The 27,107-nt window shown below is 35.7% G+C and overlaps 1 protein-coding gene across 1 annotated transcript in view; it reads right to left on the bottom strand.

Annotated features, from left to right (window-relative positions):
• GABA-B-R3 (gamma-aminobutyric acid type B receptor subunit 3) overlaps positions 1-27,107 on the bottom strand; it is a 653,270-nt gene that overhangs the window by 225,162 nt on the left and 401,001 nt on the right. Inside the window, exons 5-6 of the mRNA XM_071598960.1 lie at positions 1,142-1,194; positions 961-1,051 (exon numbers count right to left, since the gene is read on the bottom strand). Of these exons, the coding sequence (XP_071455061.1) occupies positions 961-1,051; positions 1,142-1,194 (144 nt within the window). The remainder of the gene's footprint in view (positions 1-960; positions 1,052-1,141; positions 1,195-27,107) is intronic.

The raw sequence follows: 27,107 nt of genomic DNA, 5'->3' as shown, positions 1-27,107 counted from the left end.
GGATATTATAAAATAACTCTAAAAATCTTTATATGAAGCGTAGCTATGTACGGCGTGGAAACGTGGTCATTTAATCTGGAGGATGGACGTAGATTGGATGCTTTTGTAATGTGGGTGTGGAGAAGAATGGAGAAGGTGAAATGGACCGAGAAGAAAACAGATGAGGATGTACTTGGTATGGTAGGCGAAGAGGGGGGTTTATTGGGAGAAATCCTATCAATGCAGGTAAAATTCATGAAGGGGGTACTGATTGGAAGTGGGATGTTGAAGACTGTAATAGAGGGGAAAATGCTAGGCACACAATTTTTAGGAATTAAGAGCATGAAACGCGTTTGACGAAAGTTTAAAATATATCTGCCTACATTTTAAACTCCATGCTAAAATCATAGGCTCATGCAGCAGTTATTCACAAATGCACGTATTAGATCTTACCCAGCAAAGTTTAAATTTAAATATATAGAAATAGGATTAGACGCATTCATGTATGATTTAATAAATTACATATGAATAAATAATATTTAAAAATTCAGTAATCGTTTGATTTAAAAATAATTGCTATTAATCCTTTTGGAAATTAAATTATTTTCCTCCAACAGATACATTCCAAATGGAAATGTATGCTGCACTACATCTTGTTTTATTATGAGTAATACTAAGATCTATTGTGACTGACTGACAGCCAACAGAAATTTTTTATATTTGAAATCGGTTGGCAAAATGGAAGCTGTAGAATTGTGGGATCAGAGAGGGGGAAAGTGTGTGAACGGAGTATCGAACAGAATAAGCTCTCCAGGCAGTGACAAAACAGGGATCCATTTACAATTGAACGAACCAACAAGCTCTGAATTTTCGGACCTTTCCCCTCGGCTTTGAAAGCTTAAGTCATATCAGCCACAGTACCATGTGTGCACTGTCGGCCCACCACCGTATCTCAAACTTTATCAATCACATATCGCTTACCTGCAGGATGTTCCAGTAGGGGGCGACCTTAGCGAGGCTCTCGGTGACCTCGGAGCAGGCCGTGCCCAGGAGGGACACCATCCTCCCGCCGCTGCTTTTGTTGTAGTTGCCGCCGGACCTGACATCGCCAACGCCGCTCCCCCCGTCCTCCCCGCGGCCCACTCCGACGCCGACGCCCCGCCGTCGTGTGTAGAGGGCGTGGAAGAATGCGTCCACACCCACGCCCGGGTCGCACTGTTAGAGAGAGAGCGGAGAGATTCTGAGGGACGAATTTTGATAGATTTTGATCTTAACGTTTTCACTAGAAAATAATCCTCAAGCCAAAAAAAGGAACTATTGTCTCTTTCTAAGTTCTAGGGCTTCTACGAGACAAAGGCTATAAAATTGGAAAGAAAACGTAGAGTAATTAAACGCAAACGCACGTCATTCATAGAGTTGAATAAATGTTTTAAAAAACATCGCGTTCTTAGGAAAAATCATGGGATTTTACTTTACCCTTCCTGTGAAAATATAAGTAAATTTTATCTACATATGGCAATTTTCATGTTTTACACATAATAAAAATTTACTAATATTTAAGAGGATTAATATATTTTTCAGTTTTATTTATTATTTTAAAAACCAAAAGAATGAAAAATACCTCCATTGTATACTTGACCTGTTTTATTGCATTATTTTAGATCGGGAGAAAAAATCTGTCATGAAATCCACTATTGCGAATTGTTAGTATTCAAGAATATTGTCAGTTGTTTCTTGAAAAATTTTATAAAGGAACGTTTATTATGTGATTTTCAGGATATAACCAATAGAAATATAAAAGTCATTTCTAGAGGAGAGAATTGATGCAGTGTGTATCGAATATTTGTTTTATTTCCAGGCGATGTTTGGAGGAGATTTAACCTTGAATGTATACATAAATGTACCTTCTTCAGATTTTTAACAATTCGCCTAATGAGCATAGTTTAGTTTTTTATTTATTTTAAACATCTTGTAACTTCATCAGTTTCTCTCAGCCCCTAGCTACTTCTGGGTTTTTGTTTGTTGAAAATTTTTATACTCACCTGTTTTATCATATATATGAATATTAGTGGGGGATATGTTGCTTGTTTCGATAATAATTCTTGAAAAGAGATTGCTAGATATTTAGTATCTCAAAGTCATCTTCATCAAAGAAATGCAATTTGCTTTAATTTTTCGAATATGGGCATTGGTGCTCCAATTTCGACGCAAATAGTTTCGAAAAATTGTTAATAATTCCAGCTAGAGTCAATGCTGTCTTTATTGTTTATGTTCTGTTCAGGTCATGCACCAGCATTCCTAGAAAGACCTTCTGGACAAAATCCTTCCCTTATGACAAAAGCTATGTTAAAATCCAACAAAATTAATATCAAGTTCTTGAAATCGATAGAAATACTCATAATCTAATTGCTTGATACATAAAAATGTGATTTTAACAAAGGATTGATGGAATGCTTAGGTTTCTTATTGTTTCCATTATATATTATGATTATTTCAACAAAAACGTAGAAAATGAAGAAAATTACATATTCCCGAGGATATTCTTCAATACTAAATTCTTGTCATGTTTTAAATCATGTAATACTAACGGAAATGTTCTTTCCTGGTAATAATTCTAGGATTACTCCTGTCCGCCATTCAAAAAAAGCGTACATTGGCGGGAAGAGAGAAGGATTGTCCGAGAAAGAGTATTAATTCATCTAAAACACATTAGTATGAAAATGTTTATTGCACTGATTTGGTCATCCTGATTGAAGAATGACCCTGAATCACTAACTACTTACATGAGGAAGTTGATAATGGAGAATAATAAGGAGAAAGCTTATAAAATCACTTTCATTTAAGTTGGTGAATTGAATCAATTCAGTGGGTAACCGTTGTCTAAGAGAATTTCAAGAAAAGGAATACTTGAAGGCTCAAGGACGGAATTGCATGTTTAAAATATTATGAATGTTTCAGAGGTGATTGAAGGATAGATAAGGATAATGATATGATAGTGAAACTAGAAATTAGTAGAAAAAATCTTCTTGTAATATTTTAAAATAGCACTTTTTTTAGTACTTTAAAGGCTTTTCGGACTTAATTTCAATTCATATGTGCACTTACACACGGAAATGCAATTTCAATTCCCAAAAAATATATGAGCTAATAATTTAATATGCTAAATTTGAAACTATATAACTAAAAAATATGCAAAATTAAATTATATTTTATATCATATTTCTCTAATAACCGTTCTAAAATGCAACCCTTTTGCCCTTCATTGCTAATTTATACACTGTGTGAATAAGAACATCAGGTTGTACGTACTTCACATGCAAAATCATTAATTTTTTTCCCAATTTAAGTTTTTAACTGTACATTAGTTACTTTGCAAACATTCTACAGGATGAGTAAAGCAGCCCTGGATTCAATGATATTGTGTACACATAAATTGGGAAAGAATTCATCAAGATTTTTAAGTCCGAGTTTTTATTTTATAGCAATTAATTATTTTTAATACAGCATCAAACTATTCAATTTTGATTGAATGGTGGTATTTAATTATTTATTTTATTTTCTCGAATTTCTTCGGTTAGTTATGATAGCAAAAAACCATTTTTTCAATGAAAGATAAAACTAGTTTAATAAGCATAGTAAATACATTCCTATTTAAACACCTCTCAGCGATTGATCTTTACGCCCATAAATTGACTCATTCTCATAAATGGATTTTTATTTACCCCAATATTACTTACAAATCATTTTCTCCAAACATTTTTTTTCACGGCGCAATATTGAGCGAAAGTAAACACATTCAAATATTTTCAATGGAAGATGAAATTATAAAATATCACCAGGAACCTGGAAAACGGGAACTTTTTTATGGTGATATTCAAAGGACCTTGAGGAGATTTCAAAGGAAGAATATTTAACCCGAGGTCATCAAAATATATCCACCGGATAAGTAATCGGTTTGTCAAAGGAGTGGCTGACGGAAAAAAAACGTTCCTGGAGAGTAGGATGGTACAAAGGTCGCAATTAAATCGTAGGTCTGCCAGAAATTGAAACTCGAACTTTGTTAGAGTAATCATCAAGAGAAAAAGAATTCTCCTTTGAGGGGCTGGAATTGATTTTTTTTAAGTCCCAATCGAGAGACGGAATGAGTGCAATGGGTTTTGAATCATCCCATCCACCAAATACTTTCTGCCTTAAATTATTCTGTTCCGCATGAAGTGTCTCCGCCCTCGTGACCGATTGCATAAATGATCCCTTTCAAAATTTCCCATCAGACGTGTGTTTAAATAAATGTTCCACCCATACGAACTATATAGAAAACACTATTATTTAATATCATGACTGGAGTAAATAAGGGGATAACATTTCGTTTTTGGATGGATTGAAGAGGCGATTTCCAATGATAAGAGAGGTCAGGAGCTTGTACAAATTAGGAAAGGAAAGGGAAGAGGGAGAGAATGATAAAGAGTTGATCGTGGAAGCTGAAAAATTAATTTTTCTTCTTTTGGATATAGGTTTAGGAGATTTGTTGAACGCCAATGATCCATGAATTACAAAGAAGCCATAATTCATTTTGAATAAATGCCGCAATGCAAATTCAAACGATGGCTCTGATGAAAAAAGAAAATCATATAAATTATACGACATAATGACCCGAGAAACAATTGCAGCTCTTAAACCGTAACGAAAAAGGAGTCAGGATACGATTATTGCTTTCATATTGAATTTATGAAAGGTGTCCAACATTAATGAATTCCTTGTGATTAATTTATTGCAGTATAAATTCAACAATATTTTCCCTTCTCTAAAGGACCATTTTAATCAAATTCCAAATATTTGAAAAAAAAATTTTCAGCGCACATCGCTCTTATTTTTTTATGAAATTAAAATCGGGGGTTTGAATAAATTATTTAACAAATGCTGAATCAAAAATGCATTTCATATTGCCCTCTAAGGGCGATATTTTTGCAGAGCTTAAAGAAATATAAAAAGATTTCTAAATTCACATATTTCAATTTTGATTTTTCAACTTGCTTTAAAAGAAATGGAAGGTAAATCTATGGTAGATCAGGGTAAGTAATGGTATATGCCCAAAAGTATATCTCTTCCCTCCACTTGTTACGGTTCCCTTTCTTATATCCCCTTAATTGAAATCTTTTCAAGTCTCCTTCAGCTTGCCGGTCTCAATTTCCCTACATCTCATCGAAGACGCGCAAGTAGTTAGCCTACCCCCTCAAAGACTTGAAGATCAAATGTACTCTCCCTGCCAGTTCCAATGATCTTGTTAAAATGACTTTCTTAAAGGCAAGGAGGAGGACGAGAACACCATTCGCTCTCTCGTCTCAGCCTAGCTGAAATGTATGCGTTGTTTTTACCCACAGGGCCGTCAACTTAGAATTTCCCATTAATTTCTGGCTAATTCAATTATTCTGAATGGATATTATTCCTTTAAATATACCTTTACCAAACATAAAATGGTAGATCTTTGACAATCTGAGTCCCCAGTATGAATTCTTGACCTGATTCTGAAAATAATTTAGCAACTTCTGATATAGATTCTCAATTAAATACCATTCTCTGGACTTGGTTAATGAAGTTAGTTTTAAAATTAATACCATACTACCGAAATAATTGGTAAAAGTTCAGATAATATTTATTGTTGCAATCTCAAGGTGACAATCAACGTTAGATAATTCAATAACTTAAAATAAAAGTTTTTTCTCCTGGAATTTTCAGTAATTTTTATTTTGACATATATTTTGTCCTCATTATCATTTATAGATGAAAACATTACGATTTTCATACGAACCCATACCGTTTCATACTGTTAAATAATATTATTGTTTGGAAATTGGTGTTTATTTGTGCGTTTTAGTTAATATTATTACCGTACATGAGTGTCATATAAGATACGCCTGAAGTATTAACCATTAAAATGACCGTGTTTTGCTTCCATTATAGTAATCAATAAAACTTGCCCGCTTAATGATACATTAATCAATATTGGAAAATTGATGCTTTCTTTATCGATACAACTTTATTTCACAAATATTTTATATTTAAACATTCATCAGGAAAATGTGAATGAATAACTATCTATACACCTACGTTGAATAGTGTGAATTACATTTAAAAACCCATTTCTCGTAAATACTTTTGAAATAGTACATTTACATTTCCTGATATATTTATACGAGTATTAATCGCTTTTGAGTACAAATATAAAGACACGAATGTAAGGGATACAAACATTTTAATATTTCGGATTGGAATTCAAAATAACAGAATGATTAATACATATAAATGAACACCAAGGAATTGAATATTTCTCAAAATTGAATCATATCGAAGAAAAACAACTAGAATAAAAAAACATTTTTCTATGAATTAAAAGATTAGTTTTCCAGTATTATTCAAAAACCCTGATAACACGCAATGTAACACTAACTTATATCTGGGGCCAAAGTAAAATGTTTCCTTTCTAATGGAGCTCCTTGCTTCTTTTGTGAGAATTCTTCTTTCCTAAGTGCGAAAACTCGAAATGAAAAGAATGATTCTTTTAACTCGGGAATATTTTCACCCATGTTCATGGTTTGTTACCAAAAGATGCGGAACATTCGTCCTGCTGAGATTGTTTCTGACGCCGCGGTATCTTTAGTACGACAAAATAAATCTTCACCCGCTGGCAAACTGGAAAAAATAGCACTATCCGTCTTTCCTCCCGCTGGGTCGATCATTCTCGGCCGACCAATTTCACCGCGAGTCGCGAGATATCAAAACAGTATTGGAGAGAGGGAAGGTAAGAAGTGTTGAGGGGTGAGAGGATTTGGGGGAGGGGAAAGGGGAGGTGAGGCGGCCGTGAGAGGCGAATCCACCGACAATCGGAATCGTTAGTCACGCAGCATTCGGAACGACTGGTCCCGACCGAGATAAGGACCCGCGCGCCACCTTGCCTCTCTTCCCTCCCACCTTCCCTCCCCAACACATCCACCAACCCTTCCCTCTAACCCTCCCTTTCCCTCGGAGGCATTCCCTCTCGTCCCTCTGCTCCGCACCTCTTCCTCCCCTTCCTCCTTGCCTCGCTCGGCCGCCGTTCAGACGTCGTTAGTCACGGATGGGAGTGTTCGACAGCCTCTTCCTCCTCCTCTACCTCCAACTCTCTCACTCCCTGCCGAGAGAGGCGCCTTCTCTAAAAACCTTAAAGCCGATCACGTGACTTCCGCCCATCTGACTTCGCCCGTGAACGCTACCTCCCCCCCTGCATCTCTGCACCTCCCTCTCGATCCTCCCTTCGCATTCCGCATGGGAAGTGGTCGGGGATTGATCGCATGTGGTCACCCGGTGATATCCCGGGGCAGAAAGGGATGAAGAGACTTGGGTCAAGTTTTCTGTGGCGGGTCATCATTTGAATCCAACCATCTCTCTTACGTTCCAACGTAACTCAGTTCCCTTATGATCCTGAGGCACTTAGAAACAGGTTTGCGGTTTCCCACTAATAATGAAGTAAGATAATTTTTTATTGTTTTAATTCCATTATTGTGTTTTTTGATGGCTAAGACTTGGGACGGACACATGGGTGAGCTTTAAAAAAAGATTGAATTAACTTATTTCAATGGGTAAAAATCTCCAAATGAGAGATGGTTCGCAGCATTATTAGGGAAATTTTGCGTATGACAATTAGAAGAGTAGCGTGTGGGAAAACTATGGCCTAACCGAGAGAAAGTATGGTTTTCTTAAATATACATGAAGGATAAAATAACTCTCTCTCTGAAGAAGATGAAGGCACTCAAGACAAAAATCCAGTGGTTTAATTTACCATTAAAATCATTTTTCAGTACCAATACTCGTACTAGTTTTACTTCAGTGCTAGTTTTAATTTCTGTTCGGCATAATATTTAAAAAAACATAAGACCTTATGATATGAAACTCAAATATTTACTAAGATTATGATTTAAAAAATACTAATGGGATAACTATTTTACAAAACCTGTCCATTGTCCAAGGAGTTAAGACGAAACTCTATATTTTCAAGGGTTATATTGAAGTTATCACTGAATCAAGACTAGGAATACCTAATTATAATGAAAGGTCTCTTCGAACAACATAATTAAAATAAACAATTTAAGCTGTATTCTCACCACTTACTGCTCCCTGAGGCACATGGCAGACAAAAAGCATGAATACATAAGTTTTGACAGTGGTCTTGAACATGAACTAATAGTATATTTTGGATATTGACATCACTTAGATGAAATGACACTAACCTTTACTGAAAGAAATATGGTGGTAATTAGTTTTTTATACGGTCTAGTCATGCAAGAAGTACCTGGCATTCTGGAGGGAGAGCTTTTCGTTCAAAATCGCGTGGTGACTCTCGAAATCATTCGCCTGTATCTTGGTCAAAATCGAGCTTGATATTAAGTCCAGCAACCTTTAATTTCACCCTCTATTTGCACAAAAATTTCATTTGCGAACATTCGAGACCATTTGCAGGGAAACAAAATAAACTCGTTTGGCTTTACTCTGACTCCAAACTGTCAGGGTTTTTAAAAAATTACGCTCCCTGAAACTCACTTATGGATTTCATTGCCAACGTTTTTATTGATAAATATATTTCCTGGCATTTAATTTTTGTAAGTATCCATTTTTTTTCAATTTTGAATTCATTAATTTATTAAACTGTTTCACGATGAAACAGTTTCCTATCAAATGAGATTAGTGACACTGGAATTTTGGCATCCTCGCGGGCCACTGAAACAGACATATGAAAAAGAAATAATTGAAGTTAGGCAGTGGAAGAGAAGTGGTAAAGGGATGGAAAATATGCCGTTTCTCGTGAGCCGTCCATATTGATTCGTTCGAATGGTTGTAGTTGAGGAATGGACGGTTGAATGCTGTTCCTTGACGACCATGCACACCACCCTCAAGGGATTTCAACGACAGGGAATCACAATGCAGATGATGAGGCTTCTTTGCCAATTGGATTGAAAGATAGTTACACTTAGGCTCCTTAAAGATGCAGCACTAAAATCTATTGTGTAAGAGTTTCGACTGAGACACCTAAAATCTCCGGGTATTTGAATCTTGAGAAAGAAATATTTTATGACTTTCAACAGGGAAGTTCAAAATACTCCCTCATCTAAGCCTGACAAGTTAAAATAATTACATGCATGGCACACAGCGAGTTTCATGGCACATATGTGCTGAAATATGTCCGATAGTGTGATTTATGATCTTTTCACTGGCTTTAGTCGTGATTAACCCATAGAAGTTTAAATTAATCTTGACCAGTAATATCTATTACAACAGCCAATTTCAGCAAAACGTGCGCAGGGAAAAAGAAGTTTAACAGTAAAACACTGATTCTGTGTAGGCGTTATCATTGATGTAGAAACATCGCTATTAGGTTTGCGGGAGAGGAATATGAATCTCCCAAAAATACATAGGGCGTATTGCATTGGGGTCATTTCCGCTTCTCGGAAATCAGAAAAAGCTTGGAAATAACAGTTTTTGCAGAGGATATATCCTACTACGAGGATGCAGCAGGAATACAGAAACTTGTCACACGTTATGACAAATGCCTTAATTTGCTTGGAGATTATGTTGAGAAGTAGTTTAAAGTATCCTTTTTCAAATAAAATTTTTTATGTTTGTTAATATTTACTTTTGTGTCTTTATTTCACGAACGGGTACTACTTTACGGATGACCCTCGTAGATTAATAACTAAATTTAAGATAGACTTAAGGCTTTTACAAAGCAAATTCAATTACTGCAGTGCGGAGGTGATTCATATTGTACTTTTACACACTATTCATTCAGATAAATACTATAATATTAAATAAAGAACTTATTTAATGAAATAATGTGAGAAAATACCATGGTTGTTACTTTTTTAAAAATAAAGGCTACCACGCCGATAAATATTTGCTGCATAAAAATATAAATTGCATCCAAAATATAGGCTTTGATGAAGATGTGTAATAGCAATCACAAAAATAAAGTTATTCTAATTCGAAGGATATTTGGAGAAATACTGAAACATTTTCACAGATTGGATACAATGCAGTGGAGTAAATAATTTGGGTTTATATCATTCACTTGTTTAGGAGTTTAAGTGATACGCTGTAAAGGCTCAAAAACATTGCCCTTGACTCCAGTCAAAATATTTATCAATTTATCATAGTGCTGTTAAGGCTAGCTGAATAAAAGGTAACTCTTACTGGTTTATTTCAAGGAATGCAGACAAATTGTTGAAGAATATCACTTGCATCGTACATTCATGCACGCATGAGCAATTTACGCTTGTATACTCAAATATATTGCAATCGCACAAATGAAATATTAAAATAATTTGAAGGGGAAACTAATAATGACTTTTTCTATATTCATCCAATAATATAATTTTAAATAAATTTTTTAACTAACAAAAAGCCACCTTAATGTTAAGATTACCTATATGAGTGACACAATCTTTCAAACCATTTCTATAACTTATGAAATAGCGATAAGCTTCGCAAAGCTACCCTTTTATTTTCTTGGGCGACGGATGTTGTTAAAGATCTCTTCTTCCTCTCTATAGACCTCTCAACACATGACGCCTCCATTTAATTTCCCCTATCTCCATTTTTTTTCTCCCTCATCTTTTACGTGTTATCCAACTCCGTCCCTCCCGCTCCCACTCTTAGCCTTGCGTTCTGTGGGGAAGGGTTTTGGATTAGGAGCGCGAAAATGGAAAACCAATTTTCGCGTGCAATCAAGTCCTCGGCATAGAATTACTCATCTCTCCTCATCGTGCCCGACCGCCCCCTCTTCTCCTCTTACCCGGCCCCCTACCGCCCCCGAGCCAGATTTCTACGCCGAAAACTCACTCGTGCGGACTCGTTCGCCACCGTCTCTTGATAAAGCTGGCGAAGGAGGAGGATGGCAGAGGATGAGGTGCCAAATGTGCCTTCTCGCACGCAGTTGGAGAAAAAGTTTTCCAAGAGCAAAAGACCGAGGAGAGAACACACCCTGCAATGAACGCGTCGATGAAAACGCTTTGAAGCCTACTTCAGTCGAACATTTGAAATCGATGGCAACACTAAGTCATAGAAAATTACTCAAGAATATTTAAATCATAAACACTATTATAGTTTAACTGAATGCTTTCATTCTTCATATTTTAGATACGATCATGAAGATTTTGAAGTTAAAGCTAAAAAAAACAAATTGGTTCACTTGCTTGAATAAGTTTCAATTTAAAGTACCAAAGATTTTTCAGTACTCCCCTTGATTCTGTGTATTTCCTTATGGCCGAAATTATCAAGTCAAACAAGAAATCTGCAGGAAATTCACGATAATTACTTTAATGCGATAATCATTTGCTGATACGACCGATCCGCGAGAATTTCAGGACCAAATCATTCGTCTTAAGGCAATCATAAAACTTATGCCCTTTGATGGTTGAAATTAATTTTTCAAGTTTAACTAGCAATGAAAGTCGAGTTAGAGTTCAAATCAATGGTGATATACCAAATGTGTTTGATGCCAATTCTTCCATCACTAAATGAACAAGTTATAAGGGAAATGTCAGGGTGCTGAGTCCACTCTACTCTTCCTAATGGAATAAGACAACTGAGTTATTTTGGCTAATGTTAGACAAAATATTCCTACTACACTACTCTTTTATAATACTGTCCTTATAAAGCGCTAAAAGTAGCATACAGAGCCATGCTGGGAGAAGTGGTTTTCCAACCTTACCCTGCATGAAAACCATTTATATTTTAGGTTGATTGGGCAAAAAAATGTGGGGGACCCACACTAAGGGCTAACTACACTTGAAATTTATTATTGATTGATGGATAACTTTAGCTGTAGGTGAGAATTCAAGCTATGATGGCAATTATCAGGAGTAAAATTAATTCTAAACATATTAAAAAAGAGGAACTCTATTATTGATTTATTTTTTTGGCTAGTATTTTAAAATTAATCACAGATAGGACGGCTGAAATATAAATGATCTCAGAGGAATATTAACATCAGTGATCTTCATATTAAAGGTAGATTTTTCGCGATAGATAATTACTCTAATTCAATGCATTTTTACCTATTCAATTTTAATTTAAAACTGTGAGATAATTTTCAATATTCGGTAAAATAAAACTTGCGTTTAACTTTTGGAAAATATTCGTGCGCTGATTTTAAATAATATTATTTAATCGGATGATATTAATGCTGCCATATATTTTTGGCGTTTCTTACACCGCTATTGGAAACAAATTATCGTCTTTAGCTAGAGAAAAAAAAGTCAAGCTATCAACTGTTGCCAAATTAAAAATAAATGCAAGTATGAATGGAAGAGGATCCTTACTATATTATAGTTCGGTTATTGGTTATGTTGGTTAGCTTGAGTTTTGCAGATGGCTAGCTAAGTTGCCTTTAATATAAATTTAAAATCAAAGATTGTATTCGGGATACTGATGTAAATGAATTTCCCCTTAAAGTAATGATACATTTTCAGTGTCTTACAAAGGATTCGAAAAATACATTCCTTTCATAGAATTTCACAAATTCATCCAAATATCCTCTTAACCAGATGGGCAACCAAAAGTACGCGCTTTTCGTAAATATTACAGCAGTGCGGGTTGCATTCGATTCTATAATTATTCTAAATTTACGCTATGTGCTTGAGTTACAATTAAATTACATTATGACGAAAACTCTTACAACCGATACCGAATTCCTATCAAATGATGACCAAATCAAGTAAGAGCGCCTTACTACGTTTCTACGTGAAGAATGGGTACACGACAACAATATCATCTATTGTAATGCTGTCACCGCAAAGTTTTATCTGCTTGAATTGAAAATGTAGGTACTCTACACCTTCACGGAGAGATATCTGCCGGAAGAATCACGTACGTATAGCAAGAGAAAGACTTGAACTAAAATAGATCAAATGGAAATGAGACGGTGGGAAAGATAGGCGATGACGGGCTTTCATTGTTGTCTCGTATATTCACCGTTTGCGTGTTACGTAGGCGTGTCCATAGGTACATCAGGAGTACCCTGAGAGAGAACGCGTTTGGATGGGTAATAGGCATCACCCTCTTACCCAACCCCGTCTCCCCCATTCCCTTCCACGAGCCTCCCGGCAGTGACTCCCTTCAGCCAGGTAGAGTGTGGGTGGGATGAGTCGGACGGATAGGGTAGAGCTGCGACAGAGAGAGAAAAGAGGGGGAGAGAGGAGGAAGCCGAAATGGCCAGGCTATTACAGGAGGCGTATGAGAGCGTTATTACGGCCATTTCCTCATCCTGAATGTAAAATCAGAGAAGGTAGAAAAGCGGGAGAGAGAGATGAGGATGGTAGGTGAGTAGGGGGTGGGAGATATTCATGTGTTTTTTGTATGTTTATTTGGGTGCACATTTGTGCGCGGATATTGTTATCCTCTGACGGAAAAAAATAAGTTAGCTACCGTAAAATTGGTGCAAAACAACGTAAGGCATGGTTGTGACCTTGTTAATTGAAAAAATAATATCAGGAAATCAGGTTTGTCGAAATATTGTTAATAATTATTTATGCTCACAAAAGCCATTATTTGCATTGATAATTCGCGAGAGGCGGTATAATTTAGTGAATTTGCCTTCAATCACTTTTCAGATAACCCCATAATAAATTTAAGGCTTAGAAAATTACTATTACAGCAAAATATGTTTGATTCATGAGCAGTTAAAATATTTGCCGAATTTTTTGTATATTAGTGCAGGTCAGACGTGAGGTTTTCGGTTTTTTTTTAGTTTTATTACACAAAAGATGGACGGGATACGAGATGCCTTTTCTTCTAATTTTCCAATGGCAAATATAATGAGCGTTGGGAAGATAACTTTTTTCCCTTCAAAAACGTACAATAAGCATATGAGTCAATATTATACCCTAACTACGATTAATATGTAGTCGAAATATTGTAAGAGTCACATTTGTTGAGCAGATTGAACTTAAAAATCTAGGCTAACCAGATTAAATGATGCAATACCCTTTTACATTTTCCAATGTCATTAGAGTATGCCTTTAGGATTTAAATAAAATGAAAAAGAACTATAACGAAATGGTGTGTCAGCTCTGTTTGGGAAATCCTAAAGAAAATATTACGAATTATATTTCCTAAAGGTATAATGGGGTGTGTGTGTGTGTGTATATATATATATATATATATATATATATATATATATATATATATATATATAGGAATAAGAAGAAGGAAGAATGAGTAAAATAGTAGGTGAAAATAAGAATTAGAGGAACCGAAAAATTTCAAAGTTCCAAGTTCCATGAGGAAATGTTACAAATCATTGGCAGTTTTCCATTCATTACTCGCGTGATTCATAGTTCACTGATATTTATTAGGAATCCATCAAAGGTATTAAAGAAATTTAATTTTTAAAGTCATTTAAATGGCAATCGATCGCACAATTTAAACACGTATTTTCACAATATTCATGCTGTGTAAAATCAAATCGCTCATCGAGATTTATTTTATACTTAATAAACAACGAAATTTAAATGTATTAATGTTGTTCTCGTTATAATTTTTCCATACATTCATTAATTAAATATTTCCAGATGAATGTTTGACTGTTTTACGAGAATATTGGTGCTCAAATAAACTTTTAGCATGTTTATAGTATAAATACACCGTCAGAATAATGTATGATTGGAGTTGTAGGTGCATTTAAACGTTTAGACATAAATTCCGCAAAATAAAAAGCCTTTTTTCATTTTCATTTGGGAGAAGGTCACTTGAAATTAAATGAGGACTCTCAAACAATCACAGTGGAACGTTCGTGTTTCATTGAGAACATTAGAATTTGAATGCGTTCGGCTGCATCAGGGATATGTAGATCATACACCTTTGAGGACTTTGAGGTAGTCGAAACGAATGTTTGTCAAGTGGGAATCGAGAGACTCACACGCGTATATAGGCTCGTGTGTGCACTCATAACTGCAGACTGAAAACATACTCGTATCTACCTAACCGGAGCGGATCAGAGTGCCGACGTTCTCCTTACCACGTGAACACAGAGTGTTTGGCCGAGAGAGTGGACTAATTTTTATTTTTTCTGACTTGGATATTCAACCCCCGCTAAAAATAAAATTCTCTTAACTATGACTTAATTTCAATTTTGACGTTTCCGTAGTCCTCACAACACGACGTCATACCTTCATCTCACGTTTAAGAGTGTGTTATGAGATGTAATATTGGGAATCAATTGTTTAAGATTTTTCATTCCACTAATCAGACAAAAACGAATGGAAAAAAGTCACCCTGGTATTATTTCAGGAATTAACTCTCCTAATTGTTCAACTTCTTTTGATTCCAACGTATTTCTGTACTTAGGCGAATTTATGAGTGTGATACAGAATTTTTCTCACGTATTCATGCTAATCACATTTTATTAATAAATAAGAGCCATGCTAATAGTTAGTTTTAGGCTATAGTATAGGTCGATATTTGTTATACGGTTGATCAGTAAATGGACAATATCAAAATCAAAAGATTTACAATTTGCACTTCAAGAGAGATTTATAAATCAGACATTATATGAAAAAACATCTTTTCCCCCGGCACATAATTATTATCCACTAGGTATTACTTGTTGCGCGTGACCAAATTCATAGACAGAACTCCATTATTAACTGTAACGTGATGAATTATTCATAACTATTAAAACTTCTTCACTCCTCCTCTGAAAGAAATGACGAAGTGAATGAATTCGGAATTCCCCCGTTCAAGAAGAATGAACTTTAAGTTACCTTAGGTTTAATATTCACATTCTGTCTTTTCATTACTTTCTACATGCCATTTAAAATGGCCATTAAACATACCTGTACTTTCTCATACGAATAAAGTTTTAAAATTTTTCTTGCGAGTTGAGATGAATAGTGACGAGAAAAAACAAGCCCAATTCCTTATGCCGACTATACTATTTTAAGTACAGAGACAAAAACGTTTTTTCTTCATTTTTATTTAAAATTAAAATGATTGTTGAAGAAAATTAGTGTAATTTAAAATAAAAATATTTTCTAGCTATTCCAATCAATTTTAATTGCCATTTATGGTCATTAACATTGTGATTCGTCGAAAAAAGGCCCAAGGAGTCTCTTCTGCTGTAAGGTATTTGGCCAAAACTTGCTACTTTTACGATGCAGGTGGTTGGATATAATGAGATATTAACACAAGTTCTGAATATTGAAGACTGTTAACTTAATTTATCTGACATAGATGAGGGCGGGCGTCCAATTCCACCTGACGAAAAAGAGGACAGTAAACTGAATGAGTGAAGTTAACGGTGTTCCTGTTGCGGCAGTAGTGGTGTTGATGTTCACTTTCATAAGAGTATTGAAGCCCACTGTAGCTCCGGGTCCATTTTTCTTCAATATCTATTTCTCTCGTCTTTAAACATTCAAAATCAAACCTCAGCTTTGCTATGGGGAACAACAGATTCTTCATGAGCTTCTTTTTATCATTAAATAGAACTCAGCTGATGATTTGTTCATATAAAAGTTATGTTTCAATGAAGGGTCATGTGTTAACTCCGTCGTTGCCATTGGTAAAATGCACATTCTTCAGCTTGCAACATATTCAAAGCAATTAAGCTTCTACTGCATATGAATTTCACTAAGCTGATTATAGAAGATGATGACATTTTTGCACAGCAAATAATGCGAATAAATAAGGTTAATTCAAACAATGATACTGCGAATTTTCTGTTCTGCGCTCCAGAAGGGTGCCGGAGATTGACGTTTCAATCCCATTAAAAACCACGCTTCTTAACAAATCCTTTTTTTTCCAGATTTCGTGATTTTTAACAGGAAAAAACCTTTGTGAAATAATGCTTTAAAGACATTCTTCGGGGATTTCCTCCAGGTATGTAAGAAAATTGTTTTTAATTTTGAGAGGACTTGAGAAATATTCCTTACTTTCTCTTAAAAACTCTATTATGATATTCTTGGGTCTCGCCGACTTCCCCGAATTTTGTCTGAATACCCCATTTTTCCAGATCTCACCAATATGGAATTATTACTAAATGAATAAGGTTTGTGCACTGACAGGAATAAATAATTTTGCCTTGACAAAAAGTTTCCCACGTCTACGAACCAGGCCACCCTGATGTAAATTAAACCGAAATCATTCTGGCATTGAGTGATTAGCCGACTCCCAGCCTGAAATCCTATTCATATTTCATCATAGCTTCCTTCCCTATATCCTCTCTATTCTCGGGAAACACAAACTGCAACTTTCGGAGATAGTGATTAGCTCAATTCCCAAGGGAAGGCTTCTCATGTTAATAGAATGAGAATTGACATAGCTCAAAATGAGGTCATTAATGAGGATTCATCAGCATAGTAAAATACTCACTTGTACTCAAATACTCAATTGAGTTCAAATTATTATCCACTCTATGCGTAATGGCAAGTGCCTCAATTCTATGAGGAATTTACCATTATATACGAGGGTCATCCGGAAAGTAGTACCCGTTCGTGCCGCATGAAGTGCTGACGACGCGAGTAGCCGCTGGACGAGGTCAGATAGCTTCAGTGGCTTGTCTGCCTTCTCTGAGCCAAGTTGCGTGACGCTAGCATTGCCTGTGTTGTTTCTGTGATTGTTTACAATGTTTAAAAAAATTGAGAACGCCGCCAGTTGTGAAGTGAGGGCAGTGATTAAATTCCTCAATGCAAGAAACGTTCGCCCATGTGATATTCATCGCCAATTAAAGGAGGTGTATGGAGACAATGTAATGGACGAGTCGTCTGTTCGGCGGTGGTGTCGCAACTTCAACATGGGGAGGGGGAACACACACGACGATGAGCGTTCGGAGAGACCGTCTGTCATTACAGACCAACTGGTGAGCTCAGTTGACGAATTCGTGAGGAACGATCGGCGCGTCACAATTGATGACATCTGTGAGCATTTTCCCAATGTTTCTCGAACAATTGTTCATGAAATTGTTAAACACCATCTGCATTATGCAAAAATTTGTGCAAGATGGGTCCCTCGCGTATCTCAATGAGCTGGCGGCGAAGGACTATGCAGCAGGAATACAGAAACTTGTCACACGTTATGACAAATGCCTTAATTTGCTTGGAGATTATGTTGAGAAGTAGTTTAAAGTATCCTCTTTCAAATAAAATTTTTTATGTTTGTTAATATTTACTTTTGTGTCTTTATTTCACGAACGGGTACTACTTTCCGGATGACCCTCGTATATAGAGTGGATATTTTGCATCTTTCATGTATGACGCGGTTAAAAACGTAATCGAACGTATAACTCTCTTTTACTTTTTAACTTACACGTTTGATCTTTAATAATGAGTGTACGATTAACTTGCTCATTAAAACTGAAGCTATTAGCATGTATTTAAAAATAATTAGACCACTGATGAATGGATCTTACGAGAGCTACTTCGGAAAATACAGAACTATTTTACATGCACATAGATTTACAACTCTTGTCTTAGAAATTCTGAAATGTCTAATTGTGGATATTTAAATGCACAGCTACGTCGGAATCAGCGTGGAAGTAAAAGAATTTTTCCCTCATCTGGTTGGTGGTAACACAATTCAATGAGGAAGCCTTTGAATACAACTTCCTTTTTAGAGGGAGAGGTATTCTTTTAGGGACGAAACGAGGGAAGGCCTTCTTTGAATACAGTTGACAACTTCAGAGAAAATAAATGAACGTGGAAGTAGGCGGATTGGACATACCAACGAAATTAAATGAGACTTCGAATTAGTATGATACACGTTTTATACATTCCATTTTTTTTTAAGTCTAAGTTTCATCCCATTTGTCGTGTTTTCATAGAAATCCATCATCAGAAACTGTGATATTTCTTTACTAATAGGATCTTGGATAGGTGAGAAGAAACTTAACAACACTTAAGGTTCAAATTAGACCTTTAAAAACTGAATTGAAATTAAATAATTCATGTATGTATGTAAACTTCTATTGTATTCATAAATATATTGACACTACTTTACCGAAATAACATATTAATAATGGTTCAAACAAAGAGTTGGAGATTCCGGATGATGGATGATTTACTATCAAATCATTAAGAACAATGGTTAATATTCATTGCTGGCATCACAACATTGAATTTTGAGATAAATTAAGATAGAACCACTTCATGAACACAACATTTTGTTGTGCATATTTATTAGAAAAATAAAATCGATTTTCAAATATTATTAAAAATGTCAACGATAAGTAAATTTCAGGTGATATAGCTAATAGACTGAGCCACGTGCATATAAGAAATAATTTGGCTGATAAATAGTGTCTAAGGATAGAACAGTAGTAAAGAGGAAATATGTAAACTGCAAAAGGAATTAAGAAATTTGCTTGCACAGATTGCCAAAGTTTTTGTTTTTTTCATTAGGATTCGCAGTGACACAACAACAAAACTCGTTTTGTGACTTTCATTTAATCATCAACCGGTAACGCCGTGTAAATTCATTCCCTTCAAACTTCCGTGTCTTACATCGTGTTCCTAATTCAAATTCCCTTAACTTAGTAGTAGTAACTGCAATTCAATGAGATATTCCAAAAACAACATTGTCCTTAGGTAAAAAAACCGTTTCCTACAAAATATTTACGTAATAATTAAAAAGTTGACTTCTAATTAGGTCTAAATTTGGATTACAATCTTAATAAAATCAAATTACGAATCAAATCAAGTTCGAAGCTTAAGCCATGAAAATGGTGTGTACGTATGTCTCCAGGGGGCAGCCTAGACATATCTCTTGAATAGAAACGAATAAATTTCTAAATAATTTATCATTGACTCTTGGTCGTGGGAAAGAGTATCTCTAACCTGGGATAAATCTTACGATATTCGGCCAAATTAATCAACCCTGGTTGAAAAAACCTAAATCTGGAAGTTAACGCCAAATAATTTTGTTGAAATAATTCACATGTCGTAAAAGAAATAGTTTAAGGCGTGAATATCAGATATTACTGAAAATACCAAATCGCGTGGCAATATAAACGATCCCAGCAGCCGAAGCAGGACAGTAGATGGATGGTCGTCTTCATTTTGGAGCGAGATTGAAACTATGGGGTCTTTTCTACCTCCAAATCCCTACATGCATCCAAATAAACCCCAAATTGGTGATGGAAAAACAAACTGTGTTTAACACACTGCGTGCGTAATCAAAATCATGTGTAAAAAATAATTCCGAGGATGCGGCAAACTCTGGCTTGGACTTATAATTGTGCACGACTTTTTAATGATGAATAATCATTATTTTGCTTTTTCATATTTTTTAATCCCTCAACGATGTCTAACCGTAAAGAAACACTCTTTAAACCCAGTAAAATGGGTTCTGCAATCGCATTGCAATTCGTCAAACACGAAAATAAAACTATTTTGAATAGTAACTTTCACTAATTGGAGTTATTACTAGCGAAATTAAATTACCCACCTTCAAAACCCCCTCTCGCTGACTTGCCGTACGAAACGTAAAGTGGAAAGTGAAATTTATCCCCGATAATGGTAAGGTCTCTGAGTCGTAGGATGGATGCTCAAGTTACCCTCAGCGACGGGGTAAAGAAGGGGAGCGGGCGCTTTTGCTTCGACTTCCTCGATCCGTGAGCAACCATCGCGTGCGAAGGGTGCACTAGCTCACCTATCGATCAGGATGGGCAAGTGGAATCAGGCTCCGGGGCAAACGGAACCTCCCCCGCTTTCCAACACCCCTTCCCCCCACTATCCTCCACCCACGCAATGTCCCTCCCAGACACTGTAAGTGTGGCGCTCCCGGTGACCGCGCGCGGGAGGCTTCGAGCTTAGCGTTAGGTCGGGTCAAGGGTCACTCGGTCGGTAGCGGGTGAGTGAGTAAGTGGGGAGGGCGCGTGGAGGGGAGAACCAAATAAAGGCCCCCTCCGCCCGCTGCCCGCTGGTCAAGGGTTGGTTTGGCCGGGAGGAAAGGAGGCGGCCCACGTTGGCGTGAAATCTTGAATGTGCCGCGCTGCCGGCCGTTAGAGTGCGATCGGCATAATAGGGTCATCCGCTCGTGATTTTTCTTCGCCTCGCCTGTTCACACAAGCAAAGAGTGGCGAGAAAAACACACGCGGAGGCTGAGGAGGGAAGTGAAGGGGAAGGAGAATGGCATGCCAACTAGGTCAATTAACGTGAGCTTTGCCCACATTGTTGCAGGTAGCGTGCATAATCTCATTAGCTTGGTGAACCGAGAGAACGCTGGGAAGCGAAGGGTGTTGAGTTTAAACTTAACCAATCACATTCACAGTTTGAGAGCATGGATGCAACAAAACAGGGCCTTTGAGGAACTAAACGGATGTAATGCTATGGTTTTCTATTTGAAATTCACTTATTTTCAAAGAGGCATTAATATGACTAAATTCTATCCGAAAAAGTTCCTAGTTTAAAATTAAAATATTAAGTAAAAATGTATAAGTTTAAACTCATTCTCCAAATTTTTAACTTGACCCCCCCCTTCTCAATTCATATGCGTAATCCTCTTCCATAATTCTGAATAACTAAATGAATAGTTCTGAAAAAATTTAAAATAAATGTCATCTAAATAATTCTCGTAAAGAAACAGATATTGATGCCAACCGACCAAAATATTCAGTACTTGACTTAGTCGAAATGAAAAGGTGAATTTACTTCTTTCTTATTAAGATTGCTTACTGCGTCACATTTATAAACATGTTACGGAAAGAAAAAATTATTATTTTTTCAAAGGACCATTGTACGCTATATTGACTAAAGATGAAAAGACAGTATGGGAAAATAAGTGTACGTTCTTTTACAGGAAAGACATCCTTGTTTTCTATTTGTCCTGAAAACGTTAGTTTATGGGCCTAATGCATGTGCACATCTGTATTTATTAATGCTATGATTGGATCACTTAATATTTTATTCATTTATGGGTTTTCCATTCCAGTCGTAAGGTAGCGGATACATTCTTTCAGTCAACGTTTTTCCAGAGCAAATGTGAAAAGATAGCCTACTTACTCATCTCAACCGCTTCTTTTCTGAAAATTTTATATAAAACTTAACTATTCTTTTGAACTCACAAAAATATGTTTTACAAAGTCTTTAGTTGCATGTGTTTGATAAATATGTTCTTAAATCCCTCAGGGTCACGAAAAACTCCAAATGAAATATGTAAGGGATAGTTGCAATCTAGGATTTAATATAAATAAGAACCATTAATCTAGCTGGTGGATGTTATTTGTAATAGTCCATTTCCATTCCTCTGAAGGAGGCGAATGTTGATGCCATTGAATTTTAATGCATCTTTAATGAACGGTCTGACTCTTTCCAATTATGGCACTCACATCAATTGCCTCTTAAGAGCCTGCTACATTAGGGTACCCGAAAGGTCGTGCTCATAGGTCCTCTTAGCAATCTGCAATTGCCGTTAATGTAGCGAAACGAAATAGCAAAGACCTGCAACTTGAATGCATGACTGCCTACACTTGCAAACAAAAGGTTACCGATGTACTTGATATGCCTTAGACTCAAAGACGTAAAAGACTCAAAGAGGAAAGAATTTCTCTCTTTTTAAAGAGGATTTTTATGGCATTTCATCATGCGTCAATGAATTAATCATTGGCATGCTTAATCATGCCCAAATAATCATATGCAACGGTCTACGTTGTTTCACTGAAGGAATGAAAATTTTTCAGTTTTATGTGCATTGTTTTTTTTCGATAAAAATTATTTGTCACTAAGTGTTTTTCTGTAAATTAACGAACGTAATGAGAAAAATCAAAATAAAATTTGGAAATAATTTGCATTCAATTGGGTAAAAGTGTTAGTCTGGTGTCGCCCAACTTTACTCATTCACAATAAAGAAGTAAATTAATTTTAACATGTGATTTTGGTACTTAAGGAAAATCCAAAAAAGCAGGTTTGTTCAAAGATTCTTGAATAAAAATTCACGAAAAGACAGACATTCTTTTAGGAGCATTTTATTCTTACTTTCGAGAAGTTACCTAATGCTTTAAAGTTTTAAACTTCAAATTTATCTTATGCGTATAATGCGAAAAGTTTCAAAATAACGACGAATAGATTCTTAAATAGATTAGAATGAAATACGTGATATTTATTAATAAACTCCTTTGGTACGCTATTATTTGATTTAGGGCGTTTTAATTGACGTTACTTGCTAAGAGGTTGCACATCAACCAAAAAAATATTCACTTGTAACGTTGTGGAATTTCATGTTACAATTTTTAAGTGCCTCAAAAATCTTAACATAACCGCAACAGATAACAAAACTCGCGCTCATCGGATTAATGTACGAGTTGCAGTGATGATCCATTATTAAGATGGGTATTCATTGAAACTTAGGTCGTGACTTTTGAGAACAATTTTGAATGACAAAGATATTGATACTCGTCAAACAGACTGCTCTACGTCATGCAACAATATTCTCCAAGCCACTTTGATGATTAGCAACAAGGTATTCTTAGCGTATTAGCTGTCTTTAAATATTCTATTGATCATTCTTTCCAAAATTGATGCAATTTCTTAGTCGTTTTTACAGTGGCATGAGTAAAATACATATAATTAAAAAATTGAACACAACTCATCAATTTTCCGCCATTAAAATCATGTAAATTGAATTCATCATACAGGCGTTTAAATATTGGTCTTGTCGGTGAGGAGACCGGCCTTTCAGTCGGATCCGTCCTCACCATTGTAACAGAGGATCTTGCAATGAGGAAAGTGTGCGCGATGCTGGTGCCGAAAGTCTTGAGCGAGGAACAAAAACTGTCGCGGGTGGAAATTTCGCAAGAAATTTTGGACTGCGTCCAGGAAGATGAAGATTGTCTCGACAACTTTATTATCTCAAAGGATAGCTCAAAAGGAGCTCAAAGGATATCGGTTCTACTCCATCGAGGAGGTTCAAGCGGCGACGACAAAGGCTATCAGCAGTATTCCGGAAATCCAGCGGGCTTTTGACGAGTGGTAGACCTGCCGAACTCGGTGGATCGATGCTGGAGGAATGCATTTTGAAGATTATTAAGTAATTGTAATGATGGCTGCTATGAATTTTGATTTTTGGAACCAGTCTCGATACTTATTGTACGGACCCTGTATACCAATGAATGGCCATGAGGAAATTGTGTAAAAGAATATCCCTCCTATTTTATATCGCTCGCAAATTGGTAATGTATATCGGGAACACAGCCTCGGAACGCAGTGCGGGAAGTACTATTTAGTTGTCCAGGCAATTGAATCATCCGGCAGGTAGTGTTAGTAAACCAATAAATGAAGAAACTGAAAAATGGATTAGAAGAAGACAGTTATATTATATTTCTACCACAATAGAAAAACCTTTTGGTTGTTCCTTAGATGGTTTTATGAATTCCGTTCTCCAAGCATGACCGTGAACTTTGTGCTGGAAAAAATGATTGCCCAGCTACATCGGAAAAGGTTCACCTACATTTTCATTATCTTCTCACCTATAAATAAGAGAAGATGCTAAAAATATTCCATCCGTTAGAACATAACTACTGTGATTTTTTGCGTTGGATGAAGAATCATATATTATTTTCTTAATTAGGATTACTGTAATCATAGGTCATATATTAATTATATGACGCTTTAAGTTCGCTAATAGTTAAAAAAATTATTGCTATTTTACTGGAAAAACAGCAATAAAATTGTTTCTTTTCATCTAACTGCTTTTGGTCTCTTCGTGATCATGGCTAACCAATGAAAAATAAAAGCACTCCATAACATTTTCATTCGAATATTTGCCTAACGCATTGATTATTGTAATGCGACGCCAAAGATATATACATCGTGTGTACACCACCATAGTTCCAATTCAGGTGTGACAACCAATTAATTTACAAATTCTGCTACGTAAATATCTACCTCTGCGTGTATATTTGAGTTTGAAAACCGTACTCCTATTATTAGAAGTGAGGTGCTGCAAATTTATTCACTTTCGCAGTTCTCACTCGCGACACTAAACAATGATATTGTTCACCAGCCTACCGTGGGTATTATTTAAGATTTTTGGTAAATGACATTCACAATCTAATCGGACTAAAGGATTGAAGTACGGATGTTGTTCCTTAGAGATAAAGATATCGATCCACTAAATAATAGGAAGAAACAGAAAATACGTGTTGTTAGAGCATTTTATGCCGGATAACAAGTCATCTTAGTGAGCTAGCAATCAAGCAATTGTGAAACTACATACAACTATCATTTATTTAAAATTCATACCCCAGTCATATGAATAGTGTTCAATGGTAAGTACTTTATTCTGAGAATTGAAATATTAATGATGTTTGAAGTACTTAAATATATTATCTTGAGAAAAACAAGGACACTTTAACACCCTTTTTGGTTTTCAGATTTATGTGTGTGTATTGATATTATATATATATATATATATATATATATATATATATATATATATATATATATACATATATATATATATACATACACATGCATATTGATACTTACATTAATTAATGACATGGTTGTTCAATTCATCTTTCATTTTCTTCTATATTCGAGAACCATAAATAATATGTATTCCCTAAAATAATATGTAAACCGTATCAACAAACGTGGTTTATAAAAACATCTTTTATCAATATGGGCATTAATGGCGGATAGAATAAATATTTATGATTCCTTGCAACATTTGGTGAAACTGAAAAAATTACAGGGTCCTCTGGAACGTGAAACGTGAATATTTGAAGATATGAGACGGAAATATTTAGTAGTTCAATAGGAAAACGCTGGAATAAGAAATCGCTCGAGCGGATCTATATACCCTATCATGACCTTTCTGTCGGCGAAAACGTTTTCACAACGTAAAGGTTAAAGGTCACAAAGGCCTACTAGGAGGCAATATTTGGGTAACTCCCGTCGTTCTACCCCTTGCGCGAAAATCGGAGGGCCAACAGCATTGTAATCTGAAGGTATCGTCTTGAAAAAAACTCTTGGCGTCATACCGGTTGGCAGAAAAAAGGACGGACACGAAAAAACCCACAACGACGTGTCCGAAAAAAGACTATGAATTGCTAAATAGGCGCTAATGAAACGAAGAAAAAAGAGGACCCTGAATGACGCAGGAATATCAGGTGGAGAGGAATTGCTGAGAGGGGATGGGGTTCCAAGCAGATTTCCAGGGAGGGCGGAGGGGAAGGATGAGAAAAAAATAAAGACATCTTTTAATCTGGCTCAGAGGACGACGTTCTTCTACCACCCGAAGAAGAGCCTTTATGATCATTTATATCTGTAATTTGGATCCCTCCCCACTCCTCCCGGTGAAACGAAAAGCGATGTAAATTCGCGATATTTACATTCATTTATTCCGTGCATCTCATTAATGGATGAGTGTAAATACTTTTTGGGCACAAGGAGATGAGGACCCCTTTTTAAGAATTCAATTAATCTCACAAAATTATTTTATCCCTCATTTAATTTTCTCCTTGATTTATGTTGAGTTTTTCTTATTTTTAGCGTATAATAATAAATTTAGCATTGAAAAATTTACGGGATTCAAAATGAAAAAAATTAAAATATTACTCAAAATTTGCATCAAGATCACAAAAACAAGACATACATTTATGTAAAATGACATTGAATTGCGTACATACTATTGAATGTTGCCTAGGTAATGAAAAAGTGCAGTCACCACCATGCACCTAAGGCGAAATATATTTCCTCATTAATATTTCCAGTTATATAGCAATCGCAGAACGAGACGGAATGAATGTTACATCTGGGCGCTAGTCAAATAATGAAAATTAACTCAAATAACTTCGAAAGCATATTAAATTCCAAGTGCCATTCTTTGATTTTCATGACATAATGAACTCCTCCAGTGATATTTCAATTATAATATTACATAAATAAATAACTTTAAATTGACGAAAAATAACATACTTCGTTATTCTCCATATTAAATTAAGTAAAATAGTGGACAATGTAAGTTTTATACGCCAGGATCAAGTAGGCTAAAAAACATATTCCATTTTGCATTTGATCGTATCCAACGACTAATGCAGCCAAACTTATTTTAAATATTACAGCTGGGTTTTATCTTTAATTATTTCCTAAGATGTCACAGATCATTTC

This window comes from Hetaerina americana, unplaced genomic scaffold, assembly GCF_022747635.1.
Source record: "Hetaerina americana unplaced genomic scaffold, ioHetAmer1.1.p SCAF_10, whole genome shotgun sequence".
Taxonomy (NCBI): domain Eukaryota; kingdom Metazoa; phylum Arthropoda; class Insecta; order Odonata; family Calopterygidae; genus Hetaerina; species Hetaerina americana.
This window is presented reverse-complemented; position numbering and strand designations above follow the sequence as displayed.